The sequence below is a fragment of the Haliaeetus albicilla genome, chromosome 1 (genome assembly GCF_947461875.1).
Source record: "Haliaeetus albicilla chromosome 1, bHalAlb1.1, whole genome shotgun sequence".
NCBI lineage: Eukaryota > Metazoa > Chordata > Aves > Accipitriformes > Accipitridae > Haliaeetus > Haliaeetus albicilla.
The window spans coordinates 29,792,261-29,812,366 of record NC_091483.1 but is presented as its reverse complement, the minus strand read 5'-3'; the positions used below and the strand labels follow the sequence as shown (position 1 = coordinate 29,812,366).

General features: G+C 51.8%; 1 protein-coding gene across 2 annotated transcripts; it reads right to left on the bottom strand.

Annotated features, from left to right (window-relative positions):
- Positions 1-1,151: 1,151 nt before the first annotated feature.
- On the bottom strand, positions 1,152-13,925 carry C1H4orf54 (chromosome 1 C4orf54 homolog). 2 transcript variants are annotated; one of them, XR_011324735.1, is made up of 3 exons: positions 9,386-13,925; positions 4,712-4,832; positions 1,152-3,373 (listed from the first exon to the last, which is right to left on the bottom strand). XR_011324735.1 is itself a non-coding variant. In XM_069783907.1 (2 exons), exon 1 carries the CDS (start codon positions 13,883-13,885, stop codon positions 9,395-9,397), a length of 4,491 nt encoding a protein of 1,496 aa, XP_069640008.1. In that variant the 5' UTR covers positions 13,886-13,925; the 3' UTR covers positions 1,152-4,832; positions 9,386-9,394. The 2 variants fall into 2 exon arrangements, 1 of the variants encoding a protein (XP_069640008.1); XM_069783907.1 differs by having other exon boundaries at positions 1,152-4,832.
- Between the last annotated feature and the right edge of the window lie 6,181 nt (positions 13,926-20,106).

The following is a 20,106-nucleotide window of genomic DNA, read 5'->3' as shown; positions in this document are numbered from 1 at the left end:
GAGCTAAGCCTGTGTGGCTGCACTCTCCCCAGTTCATTCCTCCTTTTCCCAATTCTTCCTTTTGCCATCTATTCTCATGCCTCTCTTAAGTCTTTTGGGTCTGCCAATTCATCCATTTGTATCTGTGTATCAGAATCACTAACCATAAACTGGCAGTGACACCACTGATAACAACTATTCTAAATGCAATGCTAAGGGATATGTTTCAAAGAATCCAGAGAGAGAATGTCACAAACACCAAACCACTGTTTTACCAGCAAACTTGTGCTTCCAGCAAAGTGGGAAGATTGTATAGCCACATCTTGGAATGATACGGCAAATTCACAGTAGATGTCTTCATACTGTATTACTTGCAGATAAATAACGAGGTGGGAATCTCTTTTCCTTTAAGCACCTAGGGCACATGACTAAAAGGAAGATCATTATAATGTGCCCCTTACATACTGACAACTGAGAAGTGAAAGAGTTATTTTAAACTGCAAAATTAATCTTTTCGTTTTCAAGTCCATTTTGTGATTTTTCCGTGTTTGACTCGTGCTTTTTTAAACATTTGGACTTAACATCAGAAAGCTACTCAATCTCCATTAGGGTAGAAGGAACACATGAAAGCAGCAAAAGGTTTTTCCTAGTAATAAATCAAGCAATACTGCTATCCACTAATAAAGTGATCCTATTTTTGATTGTATCACAATATTGGACAATGAAAATAACATAGAGAATGAACAGAAAAAAGTTATTCACCCCACCAATTGCTCTCTCTGAACACATTACAACAGACAAAGACGCAGTTCTTTGGATACCCAAACCCATATACCAGCCAAAGTTAGTCCACTGAAACTGGGGAGTTCTTTTTTCATTTACGTTATATCTGGGGGGGGGGAGGGAATCAAAGAGAGTCAAATGAAGCAATGCCTCCAACTTCCCCTTTGTCCTAAGAGGGCAGAATAAATGGTGAGATCAAGTCAGAAAGAGATTTACAACATTGGGAGAAACTCAGGGAGTGAGTGCAGGGTTTTGGATCTGCTCTCCAGTGAAATCTTTTCTTCTGTTACCATTTACATGTTGAACCAAGTAATGCCTCTGTTATCACCTGTTCTGCACAACAGCAAAGGTAACTTCACAAACATACGACCAAGCAGGGAACTGCAGGCTTACTTGCAGTGTGTCTTTTACTGAAAAATACATTTTATTTATCATAACATTCAAAAAAACCCCAACATAATACAAATGCTAACTCATTCAGTTACGAACTTTGGTACTCAGTGGTTTCAGACAGTCCGTTCTCGCGTGGTCGTGACATACTGAAGCGTTCCCGACGTGCAACACGCTGCTAGTGCAATTCTCGGAGCAACTCCGCTGTCCTTCAATCCCAGGCTCATGGCATCCTGCAGCGGGATCACTTTGCACTTGCCACAGTGTCATCTACGTTGAGAGCAGCTCAAAGAGTCCATTTTTCTCCAGTTATATATCTTCTTTATTTATTTTTTCCCCCCACAGGCAACAATCATCAACACAATGCGTTCACAGCATTTTCCCCTTTGCCTAATAGCCCACCGCTCTCTCATCAGACATACCACCCACATCCTCTTAACAATCATTATCCTTACTTCACATTTGCACTTTTAAATATCTTTACACTGATAACCCACCCCTTTAAAAAAGGGAGGAAAAAGAAAAGAGAAAAAAAAGAAAAAACAAAAACAGAAAAAGGGGAAAAAAACACAAGCGTTTTTAAAGTATGTGTTCTCAGGTAGCCACAAGTTACTGGTAATTTGTAAGCATAAGGAATGACACTTTGGCCATCAACACTAGAGAGTAAAGGTAGCTTTGAATGCAGACAAGGGAAAAAAAAAAAGAAAACTCACACAACCCATAAATACATTTTAAATCATTCACCAAGTGATTCACCAAGGATTAAATTTAACTGAGTGAAGCTAACCCTTCTGCAAAAGACCAGAACAACATTCGTGCATCACTCCAGTCCCACTCAAACTTTTAATTGGCTCCTGACCTAAAACGCGCTGAAGTGGCTGGCCGGCTGTTGCAGACCCCGAACCCTGACAGCAGGGCTGGGAGGGTACTCGAGTGGTGCACAGGATTTTGCCCTGCTTTGCACACAGGGTGAATTTCAGCTGTAACATACTATGACTGCACCGTGAAACATATAATACTAGCAGCTTGTGAACCCTGACACGGAGGGCTTGACTCTAATCCAAGATATTGTGGTTACACATCACCCCATCGGCTGGAGAAATTCACCACTGGGTATTCATGGAGGAGCACCATATTACTGGATTTTTTTTCTGGCAGCCTTTTGTGGCATTATCTGCTGGGTCCGGCTAGACTCAAGCCCAGAGCTCCAGTTTAATACATATAAAGTGACGAACCCAGGACTCGGGTCTGCAAGGCACTCAGTGCTCTGAGCCAAGTTCAGCAAAGCGTTACATTGATGGGTGAAAAAAAAAAAATGATTGTGCTTCCACCGAAGTTCCATGGAATCTGCTTAGATATTTGGAGATGCAAGTGAAGGCTTTGCTGGACTGGATCTGCGAAGCGAAGCTCCTTGCAAAACTGACCCCTTGATGCAAACATGGAGTCTCTTTAGTAATAGACAAAATTAAGCAAACACTGTTTGACATTAGGATTGACACATTCCACTGAAGAAATCTCCCCTGAGAAAATAAATAGCTACTGATATTTCCTCATTTCATTGCTTTCGCCTCCATAGGCAGTTAAAAAAAACCCTGTAAAATTTTCCTCCAACAAATACATGTTGAAATCCTGGGCACTTGTTTTCTACACATTTTTTTCCTTTCAAGTACACCGGGTGAAACTGTAAACCCTGAGTTTGTGTGTGCAAACCTGTATCTTGTAAACTGCAACGTGAAACTTTGCTCTAAGCACCGATATAGGAAAAGAGAGGACAGAAACATTTTTAAACACGGATGCTAGTATTATAATGTACGTACCGTACACATGTATGTCACAGTGGACGATCTACTCTGGTACCTGCACTGTCCTGCAGTCCGAAGTACTGTTAGGTTTAACACCGATACTCCAGTCGTAACGTCTACAGACTTATCAGTCATGAAAATGGTGAAAAAGCATTCATTTTCTTTAAGAGGCATTCAGCCCTAATCCCAGTAGGAAGTTCAAGCTTTTAACAGTAGAGCATACAACCAAAGAGCACGGGCATTAAGCTTACATGCTATATGCTCTAGCTGGGCATGCCAAGCTCTTTAAAAAGAGTTAGAATAATATTTTTTCATTGGATTTCCACAACGATGAAGATAATTGAGAAGATACATGTTAAATCACTCATTATCTGTATACTTGCAGTGCATTTCATCCTGAGGGCAATTTCAATTTGTGCCTGTAAACAAGTAAATTGCATTGAAATACAATCTCACATGTATGGTTAAAGACAGTTGTAGCTGAGTTTTCTGTATCTTGTGAGTTAGGAAAATGAAAACCTGGGGCTTTCTTTAAGAATAGAAAACACTGAAACTTCCTTAGCAGCAGGAAGTCTTGCGAACAGGCACAGGAAAATCCTGCCTGTGGGAAAATGCTCAAGTACAGACTTTTGGGTTTTGCATTTGGATTTTAAATTTCCAACCTGTTACTTCAAGAAAGCTTTATGCTAAATAATTTAGGCTTGATCTTTCTTACATTTATTGGCTTCCCAAAGTGCTTCGCTGAACTGAAATTTTGGGCAGGGAACACGCTATTGTGATTTAGTTTTACTGTCATGATAACAATTCTCTTTTGCTGAGACAAACTGGTTGCTGGCAACAAAAGAATCAGTTTAAGCAGAGTTCGACATATGGACATATATATATCACTGCATTTTGAGTAATCTTATTTTATATTTTCCTGTTCAAAAGAGAAATGTTTTCTTAGCAAATACAGATAGCGTGGATGTAGCCCTCAGATAAACCTGCCAAACAATAGCTAAAGAAATGACTACATACTATTGGGACTGTAACATTAAAAAGCTCCTCTCACAGGGGAATCACTAGGATTATGTTTTCAGAATTGTTGCAATTTAAGGAAGAACAGACTGCAGTCAAAGAAAAATAAATGCTGTCCTCTCCTTTAGAACCAGGATCTAAAAATACTACATTCAGTTTCTGGCTTTCCAGTATTTAAACACTGTCATAATTAAGGCAGCTTGTGATGTTCAACACCATACAGAGGAGCAAACAAAAAATGAAAGCAATCAAATGTGTTTTCTGACATTTACACAATCTGTTTTGAACCATGCCAAAAAATGAACACTAAAATCCTAACACTACAGACCTCTCCATTTGCAATTCCAAGTGCAGAAGTACAGAGTACAAAATAGACATCTGATCGCGAATTCTCACCAAAGCCTATGGGGAAGACCCTCATTTACTGCAATGGGAGAGAGCTGAGTGCTTTATTTTTTTTAAAGAGTTGCAGGGCTGCACTGAATCATCACAACACGTTCCAGGGACCTGGACGAAGCTGTGCATCGATCTACACCGAAACACCCTGCATTTCACAAACAGCTGTAGTGGCACTGCTGCTGCTAGCCACCAGCACAGAGGCAACACCTAAAGCCTGCAGATTGGCTTCAAAACAATAACAACTTTGCAGAAAATAATGCAGTAATTTAGTGTTGCTTGCATAATTAGATGTATGCGTACTCCAAAACTGGGGGGTATTTAGGAAAAAACAAGAAACTTACACACTTGTTTTGTATGAGGAAGCAAAAAAATGAGAAAACTGTAGAAGCAGTTTCTAGGATGAATGTTTAGAGTTACCAAGTGTTTTTCAGATTAAAGGAGCATGGTTCTTCTTCCTTATGCCTGTAAAAAAAAAAAAAAAAAGGCATCATTAATAAAAAGTATATTGTTAGAGAGCTGCCACAAGCATTTGAGCAATCTTTACTACTCCGGAGAAGTGCATAGTATCTCCTTCGTTGCCATGCTATTCTTGCTATTAATTTCCTAAGCTAGTGCCAAGAATCAGACAACAGCACCTGACTTTTTAAACCGAGTCAGTGGTTGGGCAGCCTTATTTTTTGAGCAGAACTGATCTTTGCTGCTCAAGGTGTGAAACGTGTGGTGCCTTACAACCCTGCGGTTCCCTGTGGACTGGTCCTGGGGAACCCCACGCACATAGGTAGAAAGAGGGCAAAGCGATCCATCTGGGATTTAAGCGATCCACCTGCTTAAGTTAAAGACCTGAGCACTTTACTTACCAACACAGCATCCAGCATGGCATACGTAAGCAAAAGTGAAACAACCCGTAATCATGTGCTCCAAGATTTGTGGCATTAAGACTTAAATACTCGCTCAGGAAAGCATCCTGGGCAAGAAGAGTCATTAAGCTCACCGTTAACTTTTATTGGTATCAAGGTCAAGCACTGTTTAAATGTTTTCTAAGTAGCTATGGATTTGAGCACAAGCTCATGCTTATTTCCCTTGTAGACTGATTTACTAGATCAAATGCTGAAGCCCTTTTAGTTCTTGGAATATTCCTCCTGTATTTCCCACTAAAATTGGATGGATGCTTTACTAAATTCTCAGCGAAGGCATCAGCAGAAGTAAATCCTATGTACTGTATATTTCACTGTAAGTTGACTTCTTGACTTAATAGACTATACATTCTGCTGAATAGGGCACAACTAAAACAGAGTTTAAAAATATCAAGTCATGAGCCCTTAAAAAATCTTTCATATATGCTATCCACACAAAATTAATTTTTAAAGGCAGGCATAGATTTTCTGGTGGCAGGTAGGAAGAAACACAACTAATAAGTATATTTGCATACTTTGGTGACAGAACTGCTCACATTTGTCTTAGCCTACTTTCACCACAAAAATAAACGCCCCATGTATTCCTGTAACTCTAAGGTGGCTTCAGTTTAGGCACATGTTTGAAAGAGCAAGGAAAAATACCCTTCTAATATGGGCAGTACAATTTACTACAGCTACTTTCTACTTTGCTACATGTTATTTTCTCATTTATTTACCTAACACAATGCAGAAACTCCCCAGAATATAATGTGGGAACAGATACAAAAGTTCAAAACACATTTTCAGTCCTTCAGGCTGGGAACGAGCTCCCTTCAGTCAGTCCACTCGCTACAGGTCGGTGCTGTCTAGGTTCGGATACAGGCAGATTGGTAAGTTCACTAGAACTGAAAATTAGCATCCTTTTTTTTTCCCATATGAAGGAAAAAGTGCAGCAGGCAAGAACTATGTTGCCAAAAGCTCACAAACTACTGTGAGTGAAGAAGAGGAGGGAGAAAAGTGACCTTGTGATATCTCTCAGAAACAGGTAAATAGTCTCTAATACTTGCTGTATATCAAAAATATAAGAATTGTTGAGAAACGGCATCTTGGATTTTGCCAAAATCCAAATTGATAGGATCCATTCTATCCCACTGATTATGCAGAAAAGAGCACCAGCCGGAGAAAGAAGTGCTGGAAGAGCAGTGGATGTGCAGAAGATTCGGTACCAACAGTGCCATGAGCACCACACCACCACCAAAGCTTCAGGTCAGCTGTATCACGCTGATCTCCAAGAGGTGACAGAGACCAAGATGGAGCAGTCCTTGAGATGGTGGCACAGTTTGTGAATGAAGACATGAAAAAAATAAGAGTAAAGAAGGGAGGAAGACACATGTGCAGTGCAGAAAGAAATACAGGAGTGGAAAGAAAGAGCATTCATTCAGCTTATTTTGGCTAGTAAAGAAAAGGGTCCTGAAAGGACAGTATTTTATTCAAACCCCATGCTCATGTGATGAAATCTGTCAGTTTTAAAATCCATTTTAGGATCTGCACAGCATTGCTGCAATCAAAAAAACCCCTGATCCGATGTGAAAGCAATTGGAATGAAAAAATGATCAATGGTTCACCCTCCGATTCATATCAAATTATGCTCCTGTTCTTGTTAGGGGAAAAATACTACCCCAAACAAATGCGTTTAATTAGGAAGAGAAAGGCAAAAGAGATACAAGAAAAGAAGGGGAAACAAAAAAAAAGCAGATAATAAAAGAAAGAAGAAGAGAAAAAATTATCCACAGGGACATGAAAGTTACGTAGGTGAGTGAAAATGGTGAGTAGGTACAAGGACAGAACAGAATAATGGGAAGAAGGCTATAGATGCGATTCCCCTCTGGCATATACCTTGTTTTCCACTCAGACCTCTATGAATAACCGAAGTCTGATGACAAGCTAAACGTGTCTTGCAGCATACAATTAAAAGAATTTGTTTTACTGACTTTCGGAACAGCTCGAGAACAAAAAACCACACCGCGTCTGTTAAACAGCAGCAGGACACCTACCTCAGCAGGTCTGGGACGGCAGGGAGGGGGCATCCCCATGTCTAATACATGTCTGTATTAGACAACATGCATCTTGGCATCATTAACGGTAAAAGGTGAAAGTCTTCAAACTGCTGAATGACCTTCTGTAAAGAGTATGCAAGTTTTTGCATCACCCGCCTGTTGGGGCAGCTTTCACACACCTGTCTCGCAACGGTAGAGCTCCGACATACACAAAAAAGCAGAGCATCGATGCGGTTATTAATTTCACCAGCGAGAAAGAGCAATTTGCCGAGAGTGTCACCTGCCTCACTGATACACCAGGCATCCTAGGCAAGCTAGCTGCAGGACACGGGAGGATAATCCCCTGGGAAACGAGGGGCAAATCACACCAGGAAATAGGGTGGGTTTCGCTTTTAAAGAGCAATGTAAGAAAAGCTAGAGCTTTTTGTTTAAATAGCTGCTGTAAGATAGAAATACATGCACTATAGAACACACCTTTTCAAAAACAGCAAGTCCCTAAACTGAAATCTAACAAATTCCTTGTGCTAGCAGCCTGCATTCAGCCTATAGACGAAACAGAAAAAATCAAATACCTTTTGCCATTTTATGTAGATACTCTGTCAAGACTTTACTGACAAGATCAACTTGAGTAGAGCAGAGCTCAACTTAAATTGGTACTTTTGCCCGAGTGACCCCAAAAGGGCCAATGAAAACAACCTCATTTATATCCAGGATAAAAGAATGGCACTTGCAAGATAAAATATTTACAAGCAGAGAAGTAAGTGTATAAATCATTTCAGTAAGGTTTCATTCAACAAGTAATCTACTATGCAGTAGTAGATGATGCAAAAGAACTACAGAAGCAAAAAAAGATAAGCCAAATGCTGGAAGAAAAAATTTACCCTCAAGCACGCAGCACAAACTGCTGACAAACGCAAACCTCTGACTGTTGCTGATGTTTCTCTTTGCCTCTTGATAAACACCAAGAACAAACCCCGTGAGTCTTCGGTAAGCCATGAAAGACTTTGGTAGCTCTGCCCAGTACTGCACTTGATAAAGATGAGCCACGTGTTTTAATGCAAGAGGCAAAAGGAGCAGTGACACCCATCCCGAAGGCACTTTCTTAATATTTCAGGTATTTTAAAACAAAATATCATCGTTCTTTGGTTATTTTGCGCAAGATATCCTGCACCCTGGTTTCGACGTGTGCCGTACGCCCAGTCCATGCCCTCCTCCTTGCTCTGGAACAGGCACTCAATGCCCCTGCACACGCATCCCCCGATTTGGAGGCTGGCCCTGGTTACAGCCCTAGGTAATTGGACACTGGTGGGACTGCGGCGGGCCAAGCTCCAAGTAGCCGTGCGAAATCGTGATTTGTAGCGGTGCCCGCGGGCTCCGCTGGAGCCCTCCTGCAGCGCAGGCAGCTGCGGGCACCCCTGCCGGCAGCCCCATGGCACTGGGGGAGCACACCCGGCTCTACCCCACGTATCCTGCTCCCTCATCCCGCTAACAAGCAGCACCCAAAATAAGGGTTTGCCTCCATCAGACCCCTCTCCCGCTCTTCCCGAGGACAAAGAGAAACAGGGGCTCAGGGCAGAGAGACGGGCGCTCGCCTCCTCTTGGGAGGAAGAGGCGAGAAAGGGAGGGATGCGCCGCTGAGGCGGAGGGGCCGTTTCAAGGCTAGCAAGGTGGGTCCAGAGGAGGTGCCCAGCCGCACTCCCCTCCCCAGGAGCAAGAGGACCCCACCGAGACGGGTCGTCCCCCCCCAGCCACGGGGCTGCACAAATACAGGCTGCGTGATGAGCAACTATAGCGTGCTTCTAATGAAACTGCCTCCGGGCCAAATAAAAGCGGGTATTTACCTGCTCTGAGGGCTACCGAACTGCACTGGCGGGCGCGTGTAACCTTTGCGTTTCTATTTTATGCCTCTATCTTAAGTCCTGGCGAGGGCCCGCCTGCGGACCCCGGGCCCGTTACTTACCCGCCTCAAGGAGAAGCTGTGGCACAGCTCTCGTTTGGCGGACAACTCGGTCGGCCCTTAACCGTCACTGGCGACCACCAGGCCTAACGGCCTGCACCCACTCACCCGCGCTCTTCACCGGTGCTCCACCACGAAGCGCATGGTGGTGCCGTCGAAGGAGGGCGGCGCGACGATCCGCGGGCCGGTGGCCGGCGCTGTGATGCTGATGACGGGCTTCGCCTCGGCCGCCCCGCGCCGCGACGGCGGCGGGCCCTTGCCGGTAGCCACGTAGTAGGGGCTCTCAGCAAAAGCCGCCTCTGCCGCCGCCGGGCTGCCGGGCTCGGCCGGGGCGCTGGCATCGCTGCCCGGGTGGGACAGCGGGCGCGGCAGGGTGCCGGCAGGCAGCATGGCGGCGGCGGGCAGGAGGCCGGGGTAGAGCATGTACGTGGCGCCGTAGGCCCCGGCGTTGAGGGCCAGGGGCGAGAGGGGCAGCGGGATGGGGGCGACGGCTGGCTGCTGGGGCACCGGCACCTCCACGTACTGCCCGGTCTCGGGGTCGAAGAGGCGCCGCTTGAGGGGCTGCTGCACCGGCGCGTCCACCAGGTAGTACTGCCCGGTGCTCACGTCCAGCAGCACCTTGCGCTGCGTCTGCGGGAAGGGCTCGGCCGCCGTCGCCGCGGCGGGCACGGAGGGCGAGAAGCAGAGCAGCGGCGGCGGCGCGGCGCCGGGCAGGGCGGCGAAGGGCAGCGGCGGGCGGTAGAGGGCGGCGGGCGGACCCTCGGCGGGCGGCGGGGCGGCGGCGGCGGCGGCGGCGGCGGCGGCGGCGGGAGGGGGCTCCTCGGCGGGCGGGGGTCCGGGGCTGCCGGCCCGCTTGGCGGTGCCGAAGGTCTGCGGGTTGCACAGCGCCGCCGCCGCCGCCGCGGCCGCCACCGGGCTGGGGCGGACGCCGCCGCCCGCCCCCGCCGCCGGCACCGGCGGGGGGGGGGAGCCGGGCTCGGCGGCCGCCTTCAGCGGCAGGGCCAGGTAGTTCCCGCAGTCCGGGCCGCGCTCCCCGTCGCCGCCGGCCGCAGGCAGCCGGGGGCAGCGCGGCGCCGCCTGGCCCCGCAGGCCGCCCTCGGAGGGGGGCTTGCCCGGCGCGGGGGCTCCGGCTCCTCCGGCTCCGCGGAGGGTGAGGAGGGCGCGGGGGGGCGGCGGGCCGCGCTGCCGCTGCCGGGCCAGGCTCTCGAAAGCGGCCGCCTTGGCCGAGACCTTGTCGGCGGCGTTGTTGGAGGGGCGGCGGGGCAGCCGCTCGCTGCCCGGCCCCTTGCCCGACGGCTCCTCCGTCTTATCGGCCGGCGGCGGCGCGGGGGGAGCGGCGGCGGCGGCGGCGGCGGCGGCGGGGGGGTTCGGCCGGGTGCCGGCGCCCCTCTCCTGGCTGGCGATGAGGGAGAGGACGTGGCTGTCGGTGATGGGCAGCGGGTCGCTCTTGCGCTTCCACTCGCGCTTGTTGAAGCTGTACAGCTCCTCCATGCTCCGCACCGCCGCCGTCAGCTTCTCCAGCGCGTTTTGCACCGGCGCCGCCTTGCCCTCCTCCCGCGGGTCCTCCTCCGGCCCCCGGCCCCTCTCGGCGGGCGGCGGCGGGGGCTGGTGCCGCCAGGGCGCGGTGGATTTAGAGACGATCTTCAGCACGGCCGGCTGGCGCGGGTCGCTCTTGTTGGGAGCGATGGTGGCCACCGGCAGCCTCCCCGAGGTGCGGTGCACCAGGACGGTGCCCTCCGGGGGGCAGGCCGGCGCCCTGCCCCCCGCCTTGGCCCCCGCCTCGCTGGGCTTGGTGCCGGCGTGGCCGACCGCCTGGCAGGTGATGACCACGGGGGAGAGGGACCTGGGCACGCCGGCGATGACCAGCTGCTGCCGGGGCTTCTGCTCCGGGCCGCCCTGGTCGGAGGCGACGCTGCCCTTGTCGCTGCTGTTATCCCCCGAGTCGCAGCTGTAGGAGCTTTTGATCAGCTTCCGCACGTCCCGCACCTGGTGGAGGGGCCCCTGGGCTCTGTGCTTGCCGTCCCTCACGTCGCGCACCAGGAACTGCGGCACCTTGTCGGGGCCGTCGCCGGCCTTGGGCGGCTTGGGCTGCTGGCCCCTGCCCTCCTCCGGCGGCCGGCCCGCGATCTGCGGCGTCAGCAGCTGCGCGATGCTGAACGCGGCGTCCCGGGGCTGCTGCAGGCTGCCCAGGCTGATCTTGATCTCGGGGGCTTTGGGCTTGGCGGCGGGGGGCGAGGAGGCGGCGGCGGCGGCGGAGCACTTGGTCGCCCGCTTGGCCGGCTCCTTCTCCCGGGGGGTGTGCTGGATGGCGGGGACGAACAGGCGGGACATCTTGGTGGACTTGCCGGCGGAGATCTCGCCCAGGTCGGCCCGCCAGTCGTGCCTGGCGGAGAGCTTCAGCTTGCCGACGGGGGCCCGCTCCTCCTTCCTTTCCGCCTCCCGCTCCTTCCAGGACCTGAAGGCGCTGTTCTGGCTGCGGAGGAAGGTGGCCTTGATGGCCTCCGAGGCGCTGCGCTTCACCTCGCACAGCTCCTCCGACAGCGCCCGGTCCAGGCTGCGGCTGCCCTCGCGGGGCGTCGACGCCTTGGAGGCCGGCGACCGGCCCCCGCCGCCCTCGCCGGCTTCCTCCGCCGTCGCCGCGGTGCAGTCCGAGCCGCCCTCCGAGTGCCGGGAGCTCTGCCGCTGCACGCCGCCCTCCCGCTGCCGCTCCCGGCCGGCGCCGGCGGGCTCCGGCTCCCGGCCGGCGCCCGGCCCGCTGTAGGAGGTGTCGGTGATCTCGCCCCGCTCCATCTTGAACTCGTGCTCCAGCTGCATCTTCTTGGAGATGACGTTTTTGAGGAGGCTGGAGGCGAACTTGGACTTCTTGCTGGAGCCCCCCCCGCCGCCGCCGCCCTCCGCCGCCGGCGGCTCCCCGCCGCCCGCCTCGGGGGGCGGCCCGGCCCCGGGGGGCGGCCCGGCCCCGGGGGCATCGCCGAGGTCCAGCAGGGTCACCACCCGGGAGCCCGCCCTCAGCCGCCGCGGCGCCTCGACGTGGGCGATCTCCCCGTCGAGCTTGCTGACCACGAACTCGAGGGCTTTGGTCTGCGACCGGCCGGAGCGCAGCAGGCTGGGCTCGGCTCTCGGCCCCAGGCTGCCGCACTTGAGGTCCAGGTAGGTGGACCAGCGGTTGATGCCCAGGGCATTGTCGGGCAGGGAGGCGGAGGAGGCGCGGGAGCCGGGGCGCAGGGTGTCGAAGTAGGGGTACGCCAGGCTGCGGAAAGCCCTGGCCGTCAGGTTTCGCACTTCTTTGTCGGCATCGTCCAGCTCGCTGACGGCGCTGGAGGCGCCGCTCGAGTGCTCCCCCGCCCTGCCGGCCCCGCACCGGGTCTGCAGCCGCGCGGGGACGGCGATGAATTTTTTCGCGTGGTCGCGGACCGCGTCCGGTTTTAAACTCGCGTCGCGTTCCGGAGCCGCGGGGACGCGGAGGCTCATGTCGCCTTCATGCTTGGCAGCGTAAATAGCGTTTTGCTTTCCGCGCACGTTGCTAGACTCATTTATAGCCCGGGAAGCGGCTTTGATTGATAGGAGAAGCTGGGCGGCCGGGCTCCCGCCGGGGCGGCCGGGCTGCTTGGACCGGCTTTCCCCCGAGCTGGCGCGCTTCTCCCCGCCGGGGGTGTCGTGTTCGGAGGTGAGGCTGACGATCTCGGTGCTGCTGGTGTTGTCGATGCTGTCCGTCTGGTTGTTGGGGTCGCTGGTGGTCGTGCTGAGGTAGCAGCTATTCTCCTCCTCCTCCTCCTCCGTCGGCGTGTCCCCCGGGGTCTCGTCGCTCCCGAAGGAGGCGTAGTCCACGAAGGAGTAGATCACGTTGTTGTCCTCGAAGTCCCAGCGGGCGGCCAGCCCCGCGTCGAAGTCCATGTCGTGGTCCACCTCGCTCAGCTGGATCTCCTGCGTGCTGATATAGTGCGCCTCGTCGCGCCCACCGCCGGGGGGGACGCCCGGGGGGGCCGCCCCGCGCCCCGCGTCCTCGTCCTCCTCGCTTTCGTAGCCGAAGGAGGACGAGGAGGTTTTGCCCTCCGTCGACACCGGCTCGCCCGTCGCGGGAAAGCCGTCCGCCTTGGCCACCGGCGAAGGGCAGGAGGAGGAGGAGGACTCCGGGCAGCCCCCCGCCTCCGGCGGCCCGCCGCTCCCCGCCGCCCTCCCGGAGCCGGGACCGGGACCGGGGCCGGGGCCGGGGCCGGGACCGGGGCCGGGGCCGGAGTCGGCGCCGCATCCCGCCGCAGCCGCCGCGCCCGGGCGAGGCGGGCGATCCCGCCCGCGGTCCGAGGATGCTGGCCCCGCGGCCCCGCCCGGCGGCCCGCCGCTCGCCGAGCCGCCGACATCCCCGGTCCCGCCGGCTCCGCTTTCCGGTGCGGGACCGCCCGCTCGCTCCGCGACGCCGGCCGGGGCCAGCTCGGGGGGCTGGCGGTTCGCCTCCGGCCCCCGCGGCGAGCCGCGGATCTCCACGTACGCCGCCGCCGCCGCCTCCTCCTCCTCCTCCTCGATGGCCGCCTCCGGGCTCGGGCCCCGTCCCGCCGCCGCGCCCTCGGGGCCGGCTGGGGGCCCGGCGGGCGGCTGGCCGGCCGCGTCCATGCCGGGGCCGTTGGGGCGCGGCAGTGGCCCGAGGGGGCGGGCAGGCACGTGCCGGCAGGGACGGGCAGCGCTGCGGGGACGGGGGGGGGGGCAGCGGGGCCGCCCACCCCCTGCCCTGCCCTGCCCTCCGCTCCCCTCCCCTCCCCTTCCCTTCCCTCCCCCCCCCCCCCACCCGCCCGCCGGCTCCCGGCCCGGGCCGGCATCACCGCCGGGGGGCGGAGGGGTCGGGCCGGGCGCGGCTCCCCCCGCACCGGCAGCCAGCCGCCGGACGGCGGAGGCTCGCTTGGTCACCGGGCGTGGGGGGGGTAAGGGCGAGGGGGGTCGCCCCGCGGGGGGTCCCGGGACAGGCCCAGGTCGCTCCGGGTGTTTCCGAGGTGGGCGTCACTTGGCCGGTCCCAGGCGCGGACTATACATAGAGCCGGCGTCACTTAACGCCGGTTGAACAAAATCCTATTTTAAACGTCTGGGTTTGCCGGAATAAAGGCGCCCGGGCAGCCCTCGGAAGGGGAGAGCCGCCCCGGCCTCCAAAGATGCTGCCCGGCTCCCCGGCGGCACCGGCTGGAAGAGGCAGCTCCCAGGGCACCGGCTGAGCACGCAGGCTTGCCTACACCAAACGCACTCTCGTCCCACACGCAGCAGTGCTTCAACGGCTTTTTTCTTCCTTGAACTACTCCCCTGCACCCCGCGTCCCCGCTCGCAGAGGGTGTGTTGCAGAGGGGCATCCCGTGGGTGCCGGCCTGGCCCTGCGCCTTCGCCGCGGTCCAGAGAGCCGCCGGCCGGGGGACCCAAGCTGCCTTTTTCCAGGAAACGACAGTTTAGGCATAACCAACACCCAAGACCTATTAATAGGCATTCCTATGGCACACCTGACCTTTGGTGGCTGTGAGGGCTTTACTGAGCGGTCCCCAAGATGACACACCAAAAATCACTCCAGAGCCACGGGAGGAAAAGGCAAGCTGTTCCACACTGGGGAGGAGAAATGGAGGGAGAGAGCAACGGTGAGGAGCAGCCCTCAGGTATACAGTGCAGATAATGGCCTAAATTTGCAGCTTAAAAAACAAATAAGCACCCGCACTCTTAGGTGAGCAAGCTGGCGTTGCGCTGGTGACATTGGCCATTAGGTAGGGGAGGGCGGTGGAAACCCCCAAAGCAGGCACCAGGATCTGTTCCCCTACAGCTGCATGCACTGGCATGAAGGGCACGGTGTGCAGCTCTGCCAGGGATGCCGCAGGGATGCAGGGACCAAGAGGCGAATCAGACGCTATCCCAGACCTCTCCCCAGCACCGTCCACATTAAAACAAGGGTTTGCCAGTGCTCCCAGCTCCTCACCCCACCCCATCTCTCCAGGCTGCTCTGCTGCCATCCTTCCCATGGGGTTATAGTGTTCCCACTGCCTCCAGGAAAAGCGCCCTCCCTCCTTTAATGAACACAAGTGGCAGCTCGTGAGGGTCTGTGCAGCAATGGCAGGTTTGATACCCCGTTTTGGATAAGGGGCTCTTTGCTGCCCGGAGGAAAACAAGTGAGGTGGCTCCAGCTCTTAGTACCCTACATAAATACATGGTAGTTTCTTAGGCTGCAGAATGACAGCATGAAAACTATTGCTGAAGCACAAGGTGGTATTTTAACAAAGACACATCTTTCAAACTCGGAGGGTTTGGAGCAAGCCAGGTCATGCACGGTGAGGCTCTCCCCATGCAGCAGGGATGACTGGTTCCCATCGCTGCTGAGGCTGCCCTGCCTCCAGTGTGCTTTTAATGAGAAACTGGGCACCGGCTCTCAGGACTACTAGGCTTACCCAGCCTTATTCTTTCCTTAGCCCAGATTCATGTAGGTTCAACTCCCCTTGTACACGCAACAACTGTGCAGTCCTCCACAGAGCTGTGGTAAACAGCATCAGCATTCCCTAAACACAACTTCAGCAGGTTTTGTGTCCCCTCCACACACGTTTTAGACTTGCCCCTCTGTCCCAAGCAGCCATAACAAAACCATGACATAACTAGAGAAGGACAGTATTTTAGCACCTTTAATAAGAGACATCTTGGTTTTAATTGTGTCGTGGTTTAACCCCAGCCAGCAACTAAGCACCAAGCAGCTGCTCACTCACTTCCCCCCCCCCCCCCCAGTGGGATGGGGGAGAGAATCAGGGGAAAAAAAAGTAAAACTCATGGGTTGAGATAAGAACAGTTTAATAGAACAGAAAGGAAGAAACTAAGAATGATAATAATAACAATAATAAAATGACAATAATAATAAAAGGATTCAAATATACAAAACAAGTGATGCACAATGCAATTGCTCACCACTTGCTGACCAATGCCCAGTCGGTTCCAGAGCAGCGATCCACCCCCTCTGGCCAACTCTCCCCAGTTTCTATACTGGGCATGATGTCACATGGTATGGAATACCCCTTTGGCCAGTTTGGGTCAGGTGCCCTGGCTGCGTCCATTCCCAGCTTCTTGTGCCCCTCCAGCCTTCTTGCTGGCTGGGCATGAGAAGCTGAAAAATCCTTGACTTTAGACTAAACACTGCTTAGCAGCAACTGAAAACATCAGTGCGTTATCAACATTCTTTTCATACTGAACCCAAAACATAACACTATACCACCTACTAGAAAGAAAATTATCCCAGCTGAAAACAGGATGAATTGGCAGTGGGACAAGAGTAGATCCTCAAATACAGTCCTTTCCAAATGCTTGGGATGCAGAGGGATACTAGGTTTTAAACCCTGATCATTCATTGTACTTGGGTGAGCGCCGGCAGCCGTAGCATCCCTGCCTCCTGCTCTGCCTCTTCTACCAGATGCCTCCTCTCAAATAAAGTCTCCACCCCACATTGTCACTGCCCCCACTCTCTGATCCCCCAAACCAGGGTCTCGAGTGTCAGTCTGTCACACCTTACTCTCCTCTCTAATATTTGGTTTTCCTGCATTAAGAATACACAATAAATCAGATCTTTGCTTCCCAAACCTGCACAATTAAAAGTGATGTTGTTTTTTTAACTTGTAACAATTGTTCATATACTCCTGCCAAGATCCCCACCAAAACGAGCATCAAAACTTGACTCTTTATTTATCTATTTCCAGCTATGGTCCAGAGATGGGGGTTTTTTTCTGCTACTTTCTTTTGGTGGTATCTTGAACTGATTCTACTCAATCTTACAAAACCAGGCGATGACTCTCACAAGTGAGGCTGAGACCATAATGGAGCACTCATTGTATATGTATGTTAATAACATATTTATGTCTCCACCACAGGGAATTTATGCCCCTGATGACAAAAATACATACATAAAATCCACACCTGTTCTTCTCCATTTTCAGTTACAGCTAGCCCTGGAGGCCCGCGTGCCTTAGGCAGGCAGATGAGTGTATTTCCCATGGTGCTAAGAGGTTGCTGCTATGTACAGAGCCACCCCAATCCTAGTGCCCTTTGAAAAAAGTGAATCTGTAACATCCAGCTTAAGTGCTCTAATCACTGTATGCTTGTTAGAGGAGGGGAAAAAAATGAGAAGGATTACCTCCTCTTTGTTTTGTATCAGAAATTTCTGCACTGATGTGGTGCCAGCCCCTCAGAGATGCTTTGCTGTGAGTCTGGCCCTAAGCAAAGTGTAAAATTCCACAGGGGTTTAGGCTTAATTCCTTCTCCTCAGCCTTTCCTCTTAGCTACCTTAGTGTCAGCTTTTGTAGAGCCTGTTTTGGAGATGCCTAATAACCTCCATGCATTGTATCCAAAGCCTGGGCACATGGCTTGAACCCAGGGACTGACTCCCCAGGACTGCTCCCCTGTAGGACTGCCTTACAAAGGATCAGAGTTCTTCAACAGCTTTGCAAAGGTGTGGATGGGGTTTTTTGCAAGTTTTTCTTATCTATTACTGTTGGCAGACAAACCCTACAACAACCAAAAGTAAAGTGATAGACCTGTTTGCTCCCAGTCAAAAGTACACAGGAAAACTGTGGCTCCATCACGCCTTCTTGCAAATAGCAATTTCTGGCTCTATGCTGACGAGGCATCTTCATTGATTAATAATCAGATCAATGTGATTTTACTTAATAATGTTGAATATCAGTAACTAATGCATGTCATCCTTATGATCCTAGCAATACTCAGTTGAGGCGTTCATTAACACCAATTACTCTTTTGTGTTTTCCACCTTTAAATCTCTCTCACTCGCTAAAGCTACTGATGCCTAAGATTTCTGCATCCAAATCTGTCATGAAGTGTTACTGAAGTTGTCCTGACAACCACATAGAATCTGTATGTTTTATGCCTTTCATAATGTAACAGGTACTCTACTTTTAAGCTCTTACTGTTAAAAATAACAACACACATTGTTTAGCCACATTCTGCCCTTTGCTAATATAAGATTAGATCAGACAGGTAAAGGTGTAGGGAAAAATTCAGATAGGTTGAATTATCGGTGCACCTTAAAATACATCACTCATGGAAGTAGCAGGGAAGTGGGATTTAAAAGGGATTTGAGAAGAGGCACATAAAAACAGAATAAAGACATTAAGGATGAGGTTAGGGAGACTGTAATTATACTCTGCAGCATAGGAGATCATGCAGAAGGCAGCATTGGGTTTTTTTTCCTTTAACTGAGACATGGACAGAAAAGTGAGCAACTGGTGGAGGAATAGCAGGAGGGGAAGGATTTGGTTGAGCTTTCTCTGACTAAGGAAAGGGAAAATACTAGTTTGATAATTAACATTAAGAAATGTTAATACCATATTACACATTTTAGTTCTTACAGCGTTGAGTCACAGTTTTTAAAAACTGAAGTAGGAATAAAAATCACAAAGAAGTTAAAAAAATCAGGCCAATACAGAAGGAAAATCAAAATGTTATTTGCATAGAGAAGACAGACGTGGTTCCAGTAACTAAGATGGCCTGCAGAAGAGGTTATGCTTCTTGCATGGAAAGAAATGATGGCTTTTGCAGAAAATAAGGGAACAGCAGAAGGATTCTGCTGCATTCTGTGCCCACAGTAAAAGACTTCGTTTCGCTGTAGGTTCAGAGGGAGATGAAGAATGCTACAGTCATAGGAAGAAGCTTTAATTTTGGCTGATTAGTCTCTTTTGAATAGTATTTGAACACTGCTGGATTCGATTTTCTCCCAGCAGTTTTTTGATAACATTGCACGTTGTCAAAGCGAGCTTTGTGGTAGATGTAGTCTTTGAAATCAAAGCAAATAAGTGCTTGGCTAGAGTTTAGATGTGTGTGTTAAGGAGAAAGAAAATTGAAAACAGCACCCTGATTTGCCCTCAGGACTAGTACCTAAGGAGGAGGGAGCAAAATCCACTTTGGGAAAGGACAAGGGGACCTGTGGTTTAGCAATAAACAGTGAAGCCCAGCACTCTTTCTAAATCTCCAAGTGCTACCAGATACATTGAAAGGAAATACAATACTCACACATGCGTGTTGGCATGGAAACTTTCTAACAAGCCCAAATGGAAATAAAATGAGATTTTTGTAGCTTGCAGTAAAATAGTGTCTTTTCTGGGATTTAGCAAGGGCCTGGCTGACAAAGTACTGAGTCCTAAGTAAAACCCAGCACTTGGATGGGTCAGTCCCTTCTCGCACAGAGAAGACTATGCCAGCCAAGGGGATCTTTCCTTTTCCATCCTGAGCCTGTTGGAGAGATTGAGGGGCTCTTCTGAACACTCCAACAGGCAAATGTAAACCATATGTGGGCTCCTTCCTGGCAGACCTGAGTGAAAGTCAGACCTTTCAAAGGGAAGAAACTCTGGAGCTGGGTGGATTTCAAGACCTTAGCCTGAGTGCTTGAGCTTGCAGGATTCAAAGGCCTTGGTGTGGCCCTCCAAGTGGGAGGTGACTTTTCCTTCCAGGATGAGACGGGATTGTGTTCTGGCCATTGCCTTACGCTCTGCAGTGTGCTCCCATGTAACTGAGCCCCTGCGAGAATTGCTGGCTGAAGTGCTTGTTAAACAACAAAAAAACACCCCCGCGGCTCTCTCCGGCCCTAGCTATAAGCAGCTCCTGCTGGATGCCTTACAAGGTCTGCAGAAGATGCATATATTTTTAAAACAGATCCTCCCCCTTGCTACCCATCCTTCTCTTCCAGACCCCAAAATCTCATGCCAAAACAAACAGGCAGGAACGTAATCCCAGAACGAGCTTAGATTTCTTCGGTACTTTTCAGTCGTGCTGCAAATACAGTCTAAATATGAGTTCATGTATTTATATGGGGAGTCTGCTACTCA